Genomic DNA, 18377 nt, shown 5'->3' with positions numbered 1-18377 from the left:
CTTGTGAAACTATGGATCCCTTCTCAGAATAATGCTTTTAAAGACATAAAATATACAGTATTGCAAAGGAAACCAAGTATATAGAAATAGTCAAACTTTAAAAAAATTTTTGTGATGAGTAAAGAAATAAGATCTAGCAGATCTAATAACTATAATAAATACCATAATGTCAAAGTAGTGATAAAAGTTAAAGATATTTCAAGAGATCTGCAACATCTATAATGGGATATGAAAAGTATCTGTGATTTCTGTTTGCAAAATCATGAGTACTGCTAATACTAGTGTGGTTTGTTGACTAAATTCATAAATAAAGAAAATATTAAATTACAATTTGAAATAAGTACAAATAAAGATGGAACTTTTTTCCCATCCAAGTTCCTAGATCCTAAATTCCACTCATTGAACCACACACTTTACAATTTGTGAATGCAGACTGTACTCTCAAAGATAATTTTAATGTGAAAAACTCAACAACACAGATTTTAGCTTCACAAATAGAGTTTAACATGAGTCCTCCAGCCTTTTAAACAGAACTGTAATACACATAGGGGAAAGTATGTTTACCTCATCTATAATAACAAAGTACGTGGTTAAGTTACAGGTATCATATAGTTACGTCTCCAGTTATCATTTGAGTTGATTCTTGAACTCAGGCTTCACAGAATTTGACCAGTGATACACTCCCAAGACCCCTGCTTCGTATTACCCTTATCTTAAAGCCAGATTCCCTGATCTCAGATTTTGTATTTAAAAAGAATAAAAAGCCTGTTAACCTAAACTAACAGAACTAGTAACAAACATCCCTAATTAGATTCTGGAGAGGAAGCAGGAACCACCTTGAGCCAAAGAGAACAAAACTTATCCCTCAGGGACTTTATTTTGGAATTCCACACAGATGCAACTATGTGGAACCAGATACAAATTTATCAAACAGATAAATATGTAATATTTAGTAATAAGATCAAGTTACACAAGCAGTCTTTCATATTAATTATTTTTTAGGAAAAACAATTAGTCATTGTCATAGATCTCAATTTCCTACAGACAGTGCTTCCAGTTATTTCAAATATATTTCCCTACAATATAGCTCCATCATTGCTAAATATCATCATACCAAAACAATAGGATTCTCTTTTATCCAAGGCTTTAAAGGGGAGTTTATTCCCTACCCACCCATCCTTACACATACATACATACATACATTGCCCAACAAATCTAAGGCTTCCAAGTATTTCACTGGGCTTTTATACTTGCAAATCTAGTACAAGAGTTGAACACTCTGAACTTACTTGCCAAGAGCTATGTATGTTCTTAAAATTAATACCTGGAAATTGTGTTACTTAGAATCTGCCAATTACCAAAGATCCCCCCCAAACTAATGAGACTGATTTCCTTAAAGGAAAGGAAACCAACTATATAGAAACTTACAGTTTTCCTTTATCCATCATAAGACTATTGGGAAATTTCTGAAATGCCATTGGATTTGATGGAACCATTCAGTTAAAATATAAAAACTGTAAGTTAAGTTGGCTGTCTTTTAAAATTACACACTCAAAAAAAAGTACACTGGGAGTTGTTTCGTAAACTTCATTCTCTTCAATGCTTTCGCAGTTTACAGTGATGTTTCACATTTTAGTTCCTTGCTGCCTTTTTCATTTTGATCTTCGTTTGTATCGGATAACTGGGTTTTCAGGGGTGTGAATCATTGTTGTATAATTTACAGTGGGAAAATATCCATCAATGAGATCAAATTCATATAAACGAAGCATAGTGGACCAAATTGTCTTGATTTGAACATAAGCAAAATTCTCCCCAATACAACGATGACGCCCTGTAAGAGAAAACATTTCCATAACAGTCGGCTGAAATTCTTTCTCATGTCTTTGAGCCTGGAATGATAAAATTTGTTTATCTACAGTTAAGGTGAATAGCAGATATACAGATATATAGTAAAAAGATGACATATTCTTTTCAAAAGAATGTAAATAACTAATAAAAATCCCAAGAGATTTTTAATGTCTGTTATTAGGGGAAACAGCACATGGGTAATTATACAATCATTTTTCCAATTGTTTATTTGAAACCTAACATCTATCTAGGTTAAAAATAAGTAATGTTTGAAACATACGATGATAATCTAGTTTGGAAATATACTAGAATATTCTTAACTTCTGTCCCAAGAGAGCCATAGTCAAAAGTTAATATGAACCTTCCAATCAAAACTTTAAATGTCATTACAAATGATAATGGAAGAAAAAGAAATTTAATAAACCAAAAATAGCAACACATCAAAATTTAAAAGGTCATATACGTGTAAAAACTGACAAGCTGATTATAAAATGCATACAGAAATGCAAAGGACTAAGATATCCAAAGCGATCCTTAACAAGACGAACCAAGTTGCAGGACTTAAAACTGACTTCAAATCTGACTTTAATACTAAGGTATGGCAACTGTGATAATGTGGATTGCAATAAGAAATACGTATTTAGTCTTCCATCTTGGCACAGAGCTCCTCAAACCTGTGGAATTTCTTAAGTGAAAAGAGCAATAAAGGTCAAAGAGGAAAAGAGCCTTTTGTTATTCGTAACAAGCCCCTTTCAACCACAGTTGAGTTTGCTAATGAGGTGACTGCCAGGGGAACCAACCACGTGATTAGAGGGTTGGAACTTTCAGCAATACCCCCCAGCTTCCAGGAGAGAGAGGGTCTGGAGGTTGAATTTATCACCAATGACCAGCGATTTAATCAATCGTGCCTATGTAATGAAGCCTCCACAAAATCCCTACAGAAGTACAGGGAAGGGACAGGACAGGGGACAGTGTTCAGAGAGCTTCGAGGATAGTAAACATGTGGAGGTGCTGGGAGGGTGGCATACCCACAGAGGGCTTGGCAGCTGGGTACCCCTTCCTTCTACTTTGCTCTATGCTTCTCTTCAATCACGCTATTCCTGAGTTATATACTTTTATAGTAAACCAGTAGTCTAGTAAATAAAGTTTTCTAAGTTCTGTGAGCCATTCTAACAAATTATGGAACCCCAAGGAGGGGATCTAGAGAACCTCGAATTTATAGCCAGTTGGTCAGAAAAACAGGTGCCAACCTGGACTTGTAATTGGCATCTAAAGTGGTGAGGGACAGTCTTGTGGGACTAAGCTGTTAACCAATGGGGAGTGCACTAACCCCAGATAAAAGCCAGATAATTGTCAGTTTAGAAATGGGGCAGAATTTGGGCTGGAGAACTAATGCCCCTTCCAACTACTTGAACAGTCTTTGACTCTTTTATTGATATTTATATCATATACCGTTATTGAATTTCTTTACTAAATAGTTATTAAGATCTGAAGTTCCCAAAGGACTTTATACTTTCGTTTATGTATGGAAAAGGTGTGACCAATGACAAAAATGTCATGTCACTTAAATGATCTCTTTGGAAAAACAAATAATTCATAGAATATAGTTTAATCTGTACAAAGTACCAGTGAATGGAGAAATTATTGGAGGAACGAGAGTCTGCCTGTGTCATTTTAGGATCTTAATTGAAATGCAGAGGTTTGCATACCTATGCACAACCTGCCCAAATTTAAAGACCATCTTATCATCAGGATATATAGGCAGAGAACCAAAAAGTTCACTAACAATCCAAAAAGCTTCCATGCCATTGCTCTTTTCTGAAATGCTGATTGTCTCATCATATTTAGCCTGAAATAATTGCCCAAATGGTGTGCTAACTCCAATGGTTCTTTGAAACAGAATTCACAAGGAGCTTTAAATACTATGATAAGGGAAAACAGGGTGGCCTATAAAGATTAGAACTGATAAAACTAGATAGGTTAGAAGGTAATAGAACATTGTAAGGATTCACAGAACTATTTCCTTTAGTACAAATGAAATATTTTTTCCAACCTGCAAAGATTACACTCCTACAGATGTTTGCAGGAATGTCCCTATGAGGAAAGGGAAAGATATTTGTAAATAAACTTCACATGGATTATTCTGACAGGCACAAATATGTTATCAGAACAAACATTTCAAGTGTCAAATGTGATCATCTTACCAGCTCCAAATGGCACATAAGCAAACTTCTCTCCTGATGCTGGATTGTCCTGTAAGTAGCGATCAGGATTAAAGTCCAGACGTTCTACCCATGAGTCTTTAAGTCTTTGATTGACAGTGGGAGAAACACACACCTGATGTCCTGGAGGAATGGTATACCCTGCCACAGTCTACAAATGAAAGCAACACATTTCACTAGATAATTTAAAAATATTCTAACAAATAATCAGACCATTGTGTAACAAAGCATTAATATACATGAAATATACATATATTTTTAAACTGGCTACATGATAGGCCAGTTAAAAATTATTTTAACTCAAGATGATTTCCAAATAACACACATTGGGCTGGAAGTATATACACAAATTTTAAAAAGTGATAATGCCTTGGGGGTAGGGGTGGGATTTCAAGGAACCTTTCACAATCCAATTTACACACTTCCACACTGTTACAATTTTTTACAACACCACACATGTTATTTTAAAAACCAAGAAAAAAATATACTTCCATTTTAAAAAACCCTAATTGTTAAATTAAAATGTAGGGAGAACAGATGAGCATGTATACTGTCTGCAATTATGTAAAAATATTTATACATTTAAAATATGTAAAACTGAAAATTATGTAGAAGTGATTATTCTTTTTTAATTTAAAAAATTCTCTTTGATATTATGATATTTCTTCTTGATAAATAACAACTGGGGGCACAGAGGAAAAGATCTAGCCAGAAGACTCACCTGAGGAGTTTTGGCCATTCTCATCATGGTCATTATAGGAGGTCGAAGTCTTAATGTTTCTTTTATGCAGCGATCAAGAAAATTTAGGTCCTTGAGCTAAAAAGAGAAAAAATTTCCCAAGTTTTACAAATACTTAACATACTTCAACAGGACAAACAAGTTCAGGGTAACTGGGAATATCTTGTCTTATTTTTGTCCATGGTCAGTAAAGAAAAAGAAGGCAAGATAACAGATCACTCCGAAGAATGGCATGGTAAGGACCTTCAAAAATTCACTCATCTAAAAAATGAAAACATTAGCAAAAATCATCAATGTCAGCTTTTTCGAAACCTATACACAAATGTTTAGAGCAGTGTTATTCACAGTAGCCAGAGGGTGCAAACAACCCAAATGTCGATCAACTGATGAAGAGATAAATAAATGTGGTACAGCCATACGATGGAATATTACTTGGCAATAAAACAGATTGAAGTACTGATACATGCTACAACATGGATTAACCTTGAAAACATGCTAAGTGAAAGAAGCCAGTCACAAAAGACCACATATTGTATGATTCCATTCATATGAAATGTCCAGAATAGGCAAATCCATAGAGACAAAAAGTAGATTAGTGGTTGCCAGGGGCAGGGGAAATGAAGCATGACTGCTAATGGGTACCGGCTCTCTTCTGGAAGTGATATAAATACTCTAAAATGAAATTGTGATGATGGTTTCACAATTCTGAATATATTTTAAAAACCAGTGAATTGTATACTTTAAGTGGGTAGATTTTATACTATCTGAATTATGTATCAATTAAGCTATCACTTTAAAAGTTACTAAAATCAGGAATGAAAGAAGAGACATCACTATTGACCTAATAGAAATAAAAAGGATGCTAAGAGAATACTTTAACAATTGTATGCTAACAAATTAGGCAACCTAGATGAAATAGACAAATTCCTAGAAAGACACAAACTGCCAAAACTGACTTAAAAAGAAACAGAACTTATGAATAGACCTGTAAGAAGTGAAGACATTGAATTGGTAATCAAAAAACTTCCAACAAAGAAAGCACAGACATAGATGGCTTCACTGGTGAATTCTACCAGACACGTAAGAAAGAAATAACACCAATCCTTCACAAAGTCTTCCAAAAAGTAAAAGAGGAGAAAATGCTTCCAAATGCATTCTCTGAGACCAGTAATACTCTGATACCAAAACCTGTCAAAGACATAACAATAAAACTACAGACCACTATCCTTTATGAATATAGATGCAAAAATCCTCAAAAGAATACTAGGAAACTGGATCCAGCATTAGGACATTTCAGGGAAGGCTATGGGGAATTTTCTAAAAATAAAGAATCTAATCAATTTAATCTATAGTATATAGAAAATCCCAAATTGTCCCCTTTAAAAATTAGCCACACATACTCAGTGTCATAGGCAGCAATGAAACTGAAAATCCAACAAACCTGGTCATAAGTTAAGGGAGGCAGATTCTCTCCACAGACTGTTTTCTGTTCTAAGTAACATTTTTCTTGAAGTGTTTTGTCTCTGGCCAAAAAGAAGCCCATCCAGGCGCTGGTAGTTGAGGATGTATGCTGCCCCGCCAAGAGCAATCCAATAAGCATGCCTGCTACTTCATCATCTGTCAAAGGATGCCCATCCCTAAAGAATGGACCGCATACACAAATTTAACATTTGGCAGACACATTTCATGTCTCAACCTTTATATAAAGGGTCAAAATGAATTAATTTTTCTTTTGCATTTGCCCATCACAAGTCAGATTTTTTTTTTTTTTCCTTTAGGGAAAAGAGACCAATAGAAAATATGATACTGGTTACAAAAGACTTCATTGAGGTTTACTAGCAAACTTTTTACCATGCACAGTACTGGGATTCCAGTAAGGCACAGGATCCCAGTAATTTATGTTTCATCCATTTAAAAAGTTCAAAGGTCATAGCTACTAATTTTGCCAGCATTATTACTTTTTAAATGTACATATTATTTAACTATGTTTTAATGTGTAAAAAATTTCCTGCTTCAGTTTAATATGTGATCTGAAGAGCTCTTACTTGTAAGTAGAATCTAGTAAAGTTTGGAGAATGTCATCAATTTTTTCTCCTGATTCTCTGCGTTTCTGGATTGCCTTATAGAAAATATTCTTGATCTCTCGATGAGCTCTGTCCCTGCGTCTGTAATTCAAACATGAAAATGACTTTAAAAAATAAGGTAATACTTTCAGGTATCAAACTGACAAAACTCAGAACCAAGAGAAAAAAAAGAAGCCATGAAAATCTTAAATTGTTAGGGATTTCTTAAGGGCAGGAAATGTGTTTTAACATACATATCCCTGATTCCTTACACACTACCTGTGTTCTAACTAAAAGTCTAAAATAAGACTCAAATGATTATTCCGTTATAACCATTTTCCAGTTTAAGAGAAAGCAGAATACTCTTTTACATTAACATGAAATTCCAATTTTAACCAAATTAATTCTTGAAGCAGACAGAGTCACTCTGGTTCTTCTGCAGGATTTAGCATTAGAATAAATCCCCATTTTTCACCTGAACAGAAATGAATCAACAAAGGCACAGAGAGACTACTAATATGCAAGACACTAAGCTACTTGTCAAGTCCTATGAGCAATGTTTCTCTGTATCACAGACATCCTTGCTCTTAAGGAGATAACAATAGAGCTGTCAAGGAGACAGAAAATTAAAGAAAGGTACCAATACTTCAAAACAAACTTCACAGTATACTACAAATTAGTCAAATACTTTCAAACAAGCGCTTAGAAGGGCTGTATCACTTTTAGGTAGAGTTGAGAAACCCTCCTGCATACAAGGAATATGTGAGATAAGTAGGTTTTAAAATATCGGAACAGATAGACAACAAATTACCTTTCTAATTAACTGAAACTTAAATAAGCTCACTGTGTAAAGAAATATCAAATGCTTACAGAAGAATGGAGGCTTATAATCTCCCCCAATTTGTTTGTTTTATATTTAATTTTTATCTTTGTCAATACAAAGCCAACCAACACTACAGTAATTAAACAAAGTGAAATGACCAAGTATTGTTTCTTTATCCATACCTGAAACTAGGCAAAGGGAGCCAGCCTGGCAAGAGCCAGGCTGCGTGGCTAAAACCTCCATCCAAATCTGCATACAGTTGTGCCACCTTCTCATTGAGTTGACTTCTGATTTCCTTTCCATGTAAACAATGGCTAGCTGTTAAAATTATGAGCTCAGAAAGAGCTTCAAACAAATCTAGAGGGGAAAAGATCATTCCCATTACTTTTGCCAAAAATTCTTTTACAATGTTCTGTTTTCTTAGAGATATAAAAGTACTGTGAAGGAAATGAGAATAAAAACTTAACTCAGGAACCAACAAGATCCTATTCATACCATCAAAAAAAGCCTATAAATATGTGGCTACAACAAAGAGAGGCAAGAAACCAAATGATGGGAGGCACCCCAGCTCTCTGGACAGCCAAAATAGATGCCACAAAGGTATCTAAAACCTCACTCATACTCACGAGCCCTTAATCTTGAAAAGGTAAAATGAAGATAGAAATGAATGTGGTTAAAAAAAAAAAATGAATGTGGTTATCTGAGTTCCAGATCACAGTATAATAAAGGCAGTAAAAAGGTTATTTAGTGCATATGGGGACAATAATAAGGTGCTTTCCAAGAAATAGCAGTCCAAAGGCTGAAGGATGGATTATTCCCCAGGTCAAAAGTGGGAAAAAAACTGAAAAGTGAGAAACTCAAAGGTCAGAAAAAAACTGGTCTTGACCATACATAAAAGAAAACTGTAACCACCAACTTGTATATCCAAACATTAGAGACAGATGCATCAGGCAAGCACATCTGGGTGACACTTTAAAAGTCCTAACAATTACCCAATCAATATCCTGTTCTTTAATTCCATGTTCACCAAACGAACTTCCAGTTATCATTTGGCTTTCTAATTAGATTGCCAAAAAAGAAGTTCAGCAAATATTCTGGGGTTCTTGGTACCATAATTATATCTCACTTGTATTTATTCAGTTGGAGTTCTAGTTCATGCATCAGCTTCTTGTAGAATAGGAAATATGTCCCATGAACTTTAGGTATATTAAATAAAACCAGGTTCTGGACCTTTTATAGAAGCTGAAGACCAGACCCAGAATGTGGTGACCTACACAGAGGTCTTACTGCCCTGTAGGCAGATGTTGCTTCCTGCTATGAGTATGACAAATTGTCTCTGAAGGCAACAATTACTGCAGTCCAATATAAAAACTGGATTCACAGAATCCAAAGAATTTTAAGTTACATTCAATATACTCCCTATATAATGCGAGAAACCATACATTTTTTAAAGATTTCTATTGGGAACAGCTAAAATCACACTTCTGGTGGTACAGTAAGCTTATGTATTTAAATTTATTTTTTCTTGGAATAAATCATTCCCATACAATAGGAGAAAAATAACGTAATACATATATAATTAAGTCATTTAGACTTCTACTTTTCCATTGGGAGTTCAAAAATTTTTATTTTATTTATTATATTAAAATGACCTTGAATGTAAGTTTTAGTTTAGTTTAGTTTATTTCAAAATTCAATTATGAATCATTTTTATATTTTCACATAAATGAGCTAAATAATACACACATTAATTAACCCATTTTAAGGTTTTGCTAAATGAGCAGCAATACAGTAAGTCCCCTACATATGAACAACTTCTGTTCCAAGGGTGTATTTGTTAGTCCAATTTGTCCGTAAGTCCAACAAAATTAGCCTAGGTACCCAACTAACACAATCCACTATATAGTACTGTACTGTAATAGGTTTATAATACTTTTCACACAAATAATACATAAAAAACAAACACAAAAAATAAAGAAAACATTTTTAATCTTACAGTACAGTACCTTGAAAAGTACAGTAGTACAGTACAACAGCTGGCATACGGCGCACAATCGCATCTTTGAAAGTTCGCAACTTGAAGGTTCGTATGTAGGGGACTTAGTGTAATCACTTCCTCTCGGGTCTTTTAACTCCACGGTAATCATAACATGTTCATTTCATTAAGTCTAAGGTGGTTTTACATATGGTGTAGTTTGCTTTTTACACACACACACACACACACACACACACACTTGTCACTCTTTTTTTTTTTTTTTTTTTTTTTTCGGTACACAGGCCTCTCACTGTTGCGGCCTCTACCGGTGCGGAGCACAGGCTCCGGACGCGCAGGCTCAGTGGCCATGGCTCACGGGCCCAGCCGCTCCACGGCATGTGGGATCTTTCAGGACCGGGGCACGAACCCGCGTCCCCTGCATCGGCAGGCGGACTCTCAACCACTGCGCCACCAGGGAAGCCCCACACGCACTCTTAAGATTTCTAGTCACAGAAAAGTAGCCATATTAGGACAAATGCAAAACCAAAACATTTTGCTTACTTTTTTCTCCACTTTCTCCCCAACTTTGAAAGTACTCCTTTGTTTCTTTTTCAATTATAGAAACATGCTGTCTAAAGTGGGCTATGTTAAGACCACTTTTTAACATCTTCTTCTGCTCCAAGAAAACCTTCAAAATATTAAGGGTATATAAGAATTAAAACACAATTTTGTTTTATCATAAGATTCATTTGGGTTATTGTAACTCTTTAACACTCAAAGAAAACAATCTTCTGAAAAATTGAAAATAAAAATAATTTTCTTAACTACACACGAGATATGGGAAATTTAAAGCATCTATGCATATATCTGAAGTAACATGTAGAAGACACTTGCTACGCAGGCCCAAGACAAATGATAAATTAGGAATCCCACTTCCTGCCTTCCTTTCTATAGATACACGCTTTCCCCACTCCTGACTCCATGGCTCACTAGTCCTATTCTGTTATATTCTAGTCTTCCAACCCAACCCAGATGCCAACACAATCTCCCAAAAGTCCATTACGTTTTGCTAATATTTTTATCCTCCTTCACATATTCTCCCATCTATTCCCAAACAAATACCATTCCTCACTTATGCTATCTTCCAAAAGTTTAATTAGAATGTAATACAGTCGGAATAAATTCACACTAAGACAAAGAATGTTTTTAGCCCTTTGGGGCAGTTCTATTTTAAGAATCTGATAAGCTGTGTGGAAAATGAATAGATATATCCAACCAGAGGGATTGCCCAAGGCTCTTGCTTTTGGTCTTGAGGACAGCTATTCATTCGCCCACACCTCCTCAATCCCCAGAAGCAACACTCAATGTCAATTCTTACCTGCTATACTAGGGTATCGGGTAATGCATGGTACTTTCACAGCCAGAGCCCACACCTAGTAATTGGGCTAATTATCTGATTTGCATTTTACATCAAATTGCAGCACTTTAATATTTGACTTTGGGGGAGGAAAGAAATCACACAAACTTCTAAAGCCAACAATCTCTAGCTCAAAAGAGCTCTTATGCTAAAATTTCAGGTGGGAGTAGGAAGGTAGGAGGCCCTCCTGATGAAATAATGGGATTTTTCTTCTTACTTGCTCAAATCAAATCCTTATACGCTAAGTTCTCATTGATTCTATTTCTTTGTACAGGAAGCCCTTTAAAACTGCTTAGTCCATGCCAGCAACTATAAGACAAAATACCCATTCTTTGTCAGCTACCCATGGTTTTCCTTCTTTTAACTGTCTCATGAGTCTTCAGATTTTTGAGTCAAAGAATAAATTGCTTCTATACTTTAGATATATAATTTATACTACTAGCTATAAATATTATAGTATAGATTTGTCTTTCTTCAAGATAACAGTGTCACCTACTGGATTAGGCACATCATAGGCAACTCCCTTCCCAAACACAGGTGTTGTCAGACGACTGTAGACATCTTCTGCATTCAAGTCTTCATTTTTACTATTAAAAAGCAGTGCAGCAGCATCACTCCCCAGAAGGTAGGTAAACGTCTTGCCCACCATGGTAAAACTAAATACAGGTCCATACTAAAGTGAGAAAAGTACCCATAGTGATGTTACCAAAAAATCTGCAGTGCTAAGACACTCATCTTAAATAACAAAACAAAACATTGCTGAAAATTAAAACATTCATAAACCTTAATACAATTCTTCCCCCAGTCTTTGTCCAAATTATATTCATTCAGTTGCAAATAAAATATAAATAAAACTTTCTACTCTGCTTTTTTCACTATGTTGAAAATATTTTCTATCTTTTACACAGACATCATATGTTAACTGTTCTTTCACTATGGTTGATGTGTCCATTTTTTACTCATTATAGATAATTATATAATGAATATCTCTGAGAATATAGATTTTTTCCCCTTTGGTTAAAGATAAGTTTACAGGAGTAGCCTAAGGATATGACCTTTCCTACAGCACTTGCTATATGAAGACACCAGAGGTTTATTTAGTTATCAATGTTACCACTATCTCACCAACACGGAATGATTTCATTTTTAATTTTTTGTTAATCAAGTTGTGTTAAATACTTTGCAGTTTTCTGATTACTATTGCAGACTGTAGGCACTGGGGATACAATCATGAACAAAAATACTGTCTGTGACTCATGAAACTTAGTCTATTGAAAAAGTTACAACTTGATCAAATAATCACATTAACAAATATAAAACTGCAAATGTGAGAAGTACTACATAACAGAAAGCAACTCTGCGATGAGAGAATGATCAAAGGGAGACTACAAAGAGAAAAAGACACCTGAGCTGAGACCTGAAGGATGGTAGCAGTTAGCCTGATGGCTGAGCCTGCACAAAGGTCCTAAAGGTGAGAGAAAGAGAGGGAAAGGATGTGATGAGGGCAGAGTCTGGTAGGGCCGAGACCATACAGAGCCTTGTAAGCCATATTAGGGAAGTTTTATCCTTGCAAGCAATGAAATGTGATGCAAGATTTTAAACTGCATGGGAAAGAGACTAATCTGTGCATATTTTAAAAGAAAGATCCCTCTGGCTCCTGTATGGAGAGGAGAGGGACAGGAGCTAAAGGAGAGCCAGAGGACCAGTGAGCCTGTTACAGGAACCTGATGATGAATACTTGGGACAAGGTAATGGAGGAGCAGTGGAGATCAGAAGCAGATGGATACAGAAGTATTTTGAAGAGAGAACCTGCTGACTTGGCAATGGACTGATGGATGGAGAAGTATCAAGAATGACTCCTAGGCCTCTGGCACATTGCAAAACTGGGAGAACAATGGTGAGAGAAGCAAATAGGACAACCAGGATTGGAGAGAGAAAAATCAAGGGTCAGACTTTAAAAATGTTGGATTTCAGGTGCCTTTGGTCAACTAAGAAAGAATCATGTGGGAGGTGGATATCCAGGTCTGAAGATCAGAGAAGAGACCTGAACCAGAGACATTAATTTGGGTGTTATCTATATCTGGCTAATAACTGAAGCTGCAGGTAGAGACAAGATCATCTAGGAAAGAATAAAGGCCAAGGACCAAACCTCAGTGAACCCCAAGAGTAAATGGCCAGGCGTGAGCCCACAAATGAGTTAGAGAAGAAGTAGTCACAGAAGTAGAAGAAAAAATGAGAGAAGCCACATTTAAGGAGGGAGTGGTCATCACTGACAAATAGAGCTGAGAAATCAAGTTCATTGGATTAGGACATGGAGCTCATTAGTGAAGGGGCTAAAAGACAGACTAGAGTGGACTAAAAAGTAAGTAAATAGGACGTGTGGAAATAGGGACTAAGTATAGACAACTCGCTGCAGGGGGAGGGACATGAGAGGAGACTGAGTGGCCAAGAGAAGTTTTGGTCTTTTTAAATGGGTGACCTTTGAGAACTTTCCAGAGAAAATGGGAAAGATCTAGTTGAGAGAGAAGTCAACTATAGAGAGAAGAAACAATAGCAGAAGGTTCCTGTGACAAAAGAGGGATGGAGAGTTTAATCTCCCATAGAAGGCAAAATAGTGTAATGAAATCAAGGTGACAGCATATAGTGGGCTAGAGCACAAGATTCTGGAGCCAGATTGCCTAGGTTCAAATCCCAGCTCCTCCACATATTAGCTGTGACCTTGGTCCTACAGTCAGAGTAATTAACATTGCTGTGCTTCAGTTTCCCTCACCTATAAAATGGGAATAATAATAATAATGCCTACTTCACAGAACTGTTGTCAAGATTAAGTATATACATATATATTTTTTGATATATATACCATGATATATATATATATATATATAATCTCATCATCATATATTATATATACATAAAAGAAAACAGTGCATTGGCCATCATAAATATAATGTAAGTGGTTTCTATTATTAGTAGTAGTATCAACATCATCATTAAAAGCACAGACTCGGGTATCAGACCACGTATTAATCCTGGCTTGGTCACTAGCTAGCAGTGAGCCCAAGAACAAATTAAATAACCGGTTTCTCAGTTTTGTCATCTATAAAATGGATACACCTGAAAGTATTTTTGTGGAGCTTCAGTGAGATAATATATATAAAGCACTAAGTACTGCACAAAGTTAAGTGTTTCAGAATTATTAATGTAATAGGAAGAAAAGAGAATACTATTTTATATATGTATTGCTATAAGTAGATTTGTATGTTTGAAATTGGGAACGTGAAGGAATTCCCACTGGTTTTTAATCTCTCTTTACAAAGGAGACAAAGTCATCTGCTTTAATAGAGAAAGGTAGGAAGATTTAGAAGTTTCAAAAAGTGAAGGTTTGAATAGTCATTGTGCTGAGTGGGAAACTAAGCCAACCACAGAAAGATAATAGGACTGTTGTTGAGCAGTGTTCAAAGTTCATTCAAGGTAGGCAATCACGAAATTAGAAGGACCTAATCTGGTACAATGAAGGAAAAATGACTATTAGGCTCCCTCCAAGGTTGGATTTTTACCAGGTAAAGCACAACGAACAGCCAGGGGCAAGGAAATTTAAGGTACTGGCGACAGTGTAACTGAAATGATAGACCATGGTCCCAACGTGTAAAAAGAAGGAACATAACGAAGGCTGATGGAGCAGGACAAAGTAAGTGGAACAGTGGACTGGACCATCTAATGAGGTCAAAGAATGGTTATAATGGAAGGAGTTGGAGAGGCTAACCAGGAGAAGTAGTTGTGCTCTGAGAATAGGGTGTCTAAATTAATACTGTGGAGGTAAAACAGGTAAGAGTGACAAGTCCAAAGAGGCACTGTGGAGCAAATGGCTAAAATGGCATGAGAAAGCTCATCAGGGAGGAGAGGGGAAAAGATTTGAGGTGCCACAGTGCTGTGTGGGTCACCCAAGTGGAAGTGAAGTCACAGAAGACACGTAGAGCAGGTTAGAAAATTCCACAGACGCATGGTTAAGAAAAAGAAGGGTCAGTTAGTATCAATTTTAACTATGATCAGTGAATACAAAATTGAGGCCAGTGGTTTTTAAACCATAGTTGCCAGAACTAGATCTCCCCAGAGATCATCCCAGGACATGGAAGAACATAAAAGGGTCTCCCAGGCCCCTCCAGCTCTTAAACCAGAGCAGCTCCAATTTTATCGGTTTCCTATACTGGGAATAAGCGTAAGATTACACGTTTTTTTAATGTTCTGCCGTTTAAAAGAAAATTGGAAAAGCACTCATTTCTTTTCCTCTAATGATCTGGAAGACTTACCTTCTCATATGCATTTTCTAGGAATTCAACTGGACTTTTCCCAAATGCTATAGCATGTCCAAGGAATGGAACTGGAGAGAAAATGTATGGTGGACTTTTCTACAAGAAAACAAAACAAAACAAAAACCTTCCAGTTTACATTTCCTATTACAAAACATTCAGTTTAGTTTCGTGACTAAAAACAAAAAAGAAACTTGTCCTTAATATTAAAAAGTTACCAAGGGCTTCCCTGGTGGCGCAGTGGTTGAGAGTCCACCTGCTGATGCAGGGGACACGGGTTCTTGCCCCGGTTTGGGAGGATCCTACATGCTGCGGAGCAGCTGGGCCCGTGAGCCGTGGCCACTGAGCCTGCGTGTCCGGAGCTTGTGCTCCGCAACGGGAGAGGCCACAACAGTGAGAGGCCCGCGTACCGCAAAAAAAACAAAAACAAAAACAAAACAAAACAAAACAAAAAGTTACCAAAAGATTAAGCACCAAAAGTAACTTAACAACAAACAAACCGCAAATACCTTAGCAGAATAGCCATAGTAAAAAGAGTAGAGGGCTTCCCTGGTGGCTCAGTGGTTGAGAGTCCACCTGCCAATGCAGGAGACACGGGTTCGTGCCCTGGTCCGGGAAGATCCCACATGCCGCGGAGCGGCTGGGCCCATGGGCCATGGCCGCTGGGCCTGCGCATCCGGAGCCTGTGCTCCGCAGCGGGAGAGCCCACGGCAGTGAGAGGCTCGCGTACCGCAAAAAAAAAAGAGCAGAAACTCAAAACCTAGTATAAGATAAACGACTAGACAAACACCAAGGCGTTGCAATTATAAATGCTGAACACTTTCTAGAATATGCCCAGTATTATTAGTGGCTCTAGGCAACTATCCTAATCATTAGTAGAAAAAAACAGAAAAGTCAAACTATGGTTTCTTCACCACTTATTTCTACTACCACTCACAATTTTAGTCCCAAAATCTTGACTAAAGAAGGTAGGGAAAAAGACAAAGTAATGTGAGGGAAAGAAGGGAAATGTTTAAGAAGCTACACTGATCAGTAAACAGAACACATTTCATGCTTCTCTCAACAAATGATCTAGATCTGTTGATTCTACACAGAGAGTAGATCAGCTTTAGCAGGAACATTTTAGCACACACTATAAAAGGTACTTCAGATGCCCCAAAATGAGACCTGCAGATTACAACATCAAGTCTCCTGGAAATCAAACTTGGAATGATAAAAAAGGATAATACTCCTCATATCTTTCGTGGTCTCAAATAGTAAGGAGCTCTACAAACTCACTCTTTTGGACAATAGCAGCAACAATCTTAAAACGCTAAAGTTACCTTTGTCTTTCCAAAGACAAATAACACTTCCTCAAAAATACCACATGTAGGAAAAAAAAAAACTGCCGGAAAAAAAACCAAACTGCCTCATGTCTGTTATGGTTCAAACAAAAATAATTTTTAAAACTACTTGGTCAATAGTTTATATATTCCATTGTCAGTAAAAGGGTCGTTTTAAAGGCTACTTGGTTTGTCTGGCTAAGGATGCCTTCATCAAATGTATTAGGGAAGCATGAAGCTAGTGTTCAGTAAAGCCGCTAAGTTAGAGGATCTGGTATTTTATTAGCATCATAGGAAGGTCCCTACAACACTCCAGTCACTCTCACTCTACCAAACTGAACATAGCTCCTTTCATACTGATGTAAATCGCCATTAGAGGTAATGACACAGCCCACAGGACACTGAACCACACAAGGGTAGCCACCAGGATGACGGCCACCAGACGGCCAGCAGGGCCGAAGCTGCCAAAAACGTCAACACCAGGGCCCCCACCAGGCCCGAAACCCCCCTGCGGCGGCCAGCACAGCCAACCGGACGCTCAGCGCCACAGCCAGGGCCGCAGCCACCGGATCCGGCCGTGGCCATTAGGGCCACCAGTGCCTTAGCCAACACTGCCAGCACTACGACCACAATCGAGGCAAGCACGACCCCAGCCAGGACCAGACACGCGGCCACCACCAGAAACGCGACCGACATCGGGGCGCCCAGCAGCAAGCCCAGCATGGTCAAGGCAGTCGCGACCGCCAGCGCCACCAGCATCATTGCCGCTGCCACCCTCCCCCACCCCATCCCCATCCCCCAGCGCGCCCGCTGCCACTGCCCAGCCCAGCACCACCGCTGTTCCAGACCCCGGCTAGCCCTTCGGTCGCCCTGGTCGCATCGTCCCCCTCCAGAACCCCCGGGGGTGCACGTACCGCCCCAGGCGGCAGTGGGGCCAGGTGGCCGACGGCGAGGCGGAGCAGGTAGACCAGGCTGAGCGTGAAGGCGCAGGCAATGAGTAGCATGGATAGGAGGTTGCCGCCTGTCACTTGCTCCATAGCCTGCCCCAGCACCGACCTGCCCGCTTGCAGTAAGCCCAGCACCACCATCCCGGCCGCCACCCCCGCGTCAGTTCACCGGAGACGCTGGAGGCCGAGGTCGCCCCGGCTCCTCCGAATCGACGGAGGGAGAAGAACCGGCTCACGCGACCGGAGGCGGCCCCGGCCCGCAGGTCCCCTACTAAATCCAGCCCCACCCCCTACTCCCGGCTCCCTAGCGCACCACCCTGTGCGTCACAGAACGGGGCGGGGCCTGGATCTGGCCGCGCCCCTTAAAAAGGACCTCCACAACGCCGAGGTCTCCTTAAGCCAGGAGAGAGGACATGAAGAAGAAGGCGGCACCTAAGGCACGGGTGGTACAGAGACAGAAGAGTACGTGGGCTTAAGAGGAGATCACCCTCTAAGAATCGCGGGACACCGGAGCATGTGTGTCCTGGGTGCGAGGCGCCAGGACACGGCGCCGCTATGGGACGGGCGGAAGGATCTCAGAACGAGGGTAGCGGCTGCGGCGGCGCGCGCTCTGTGATTGCACCGCGTGCTGCTGAGGTGATCTCGGCTTATTCCGCGTCAGCGGGGCGGGTGGATGGGGCGCCGCCCCCTGCCTAGGCGAGCGAAGGCACCGCG

General features: G+C 38.8%; 1 protein-coding gene across 6 annotated transcripts; it reads right to left on the bottom strand.

Annotated features, from left to right (window-relative positions):
• Window positions 1-849: 849 nt before the first annotated feature.
• On the bottom strand, window positions 850-17937 carry CYP51A1 (cytochrome P450 family 51 subfamily A member 1). Of its 6 annotated transcripts, none has more exons than XM_019927103.3 (11): window positions 17631-17937; window positions 15395-15493; window positions 11584-11760; window positions 10232-10358; window positions 7878-8052; window positions 6855-6974; window positions 6251-6446; window positions 4792-4887; window positions 4053-4221; window positions 3902-3942; window positions 1695-1831 (listed from the first exon to the last, which is right to left on the bottom strand). In XM_019927103.3, exons 1-10 carry the CDS (start codon window positions 17802-17804, stop codon window positions 3911-3913), a joined length of 1365 nt encoding a protein of 454 aa, XP_019782662.1. In that variant the 5' UTR covers window positions 17805-17937; the 3' UTR covers window positions 1695-1831; window positions 3902-3910. The 6 variants fall into 6 exon arrangements, with proteins under 6 accessions (XP_019782645.1, XP_019782683.1, XP_073665834.1 ...); XM_019927094.3 differs by having other exon boundaries at window positions 1704-1889; XM_019927086.3 differs by lacking the exon at window positions 3902-3942 and having other exon boundaries at window positions 850-1831; window positions 17631-17935.
• Between the last annotated feature and the right edge of the window lie 440 nt (window positions 17938-18377).

The sequence above is a fragment of the Tursiops truncatus genome, chromosome 9 (assembly GCF_011762595.2).
Source record: "Tursiops truncatus isolate mTurTru1 chromosome 9, mTurTru1.mat.Y, whole genome shotgun sequence".
NCBI classification, from domain to species: domain Eukaryota; kingdom Metazoa; phylum Chordata; class Mammalia; order Artiodactyla; family Delphinidae; genus Tursiops; species Tursiops truncatus.
Note: the sequence above shows the minus strand (reverse complement) of the source record. Positions and strands in the feature narration are given on the sequence as shown.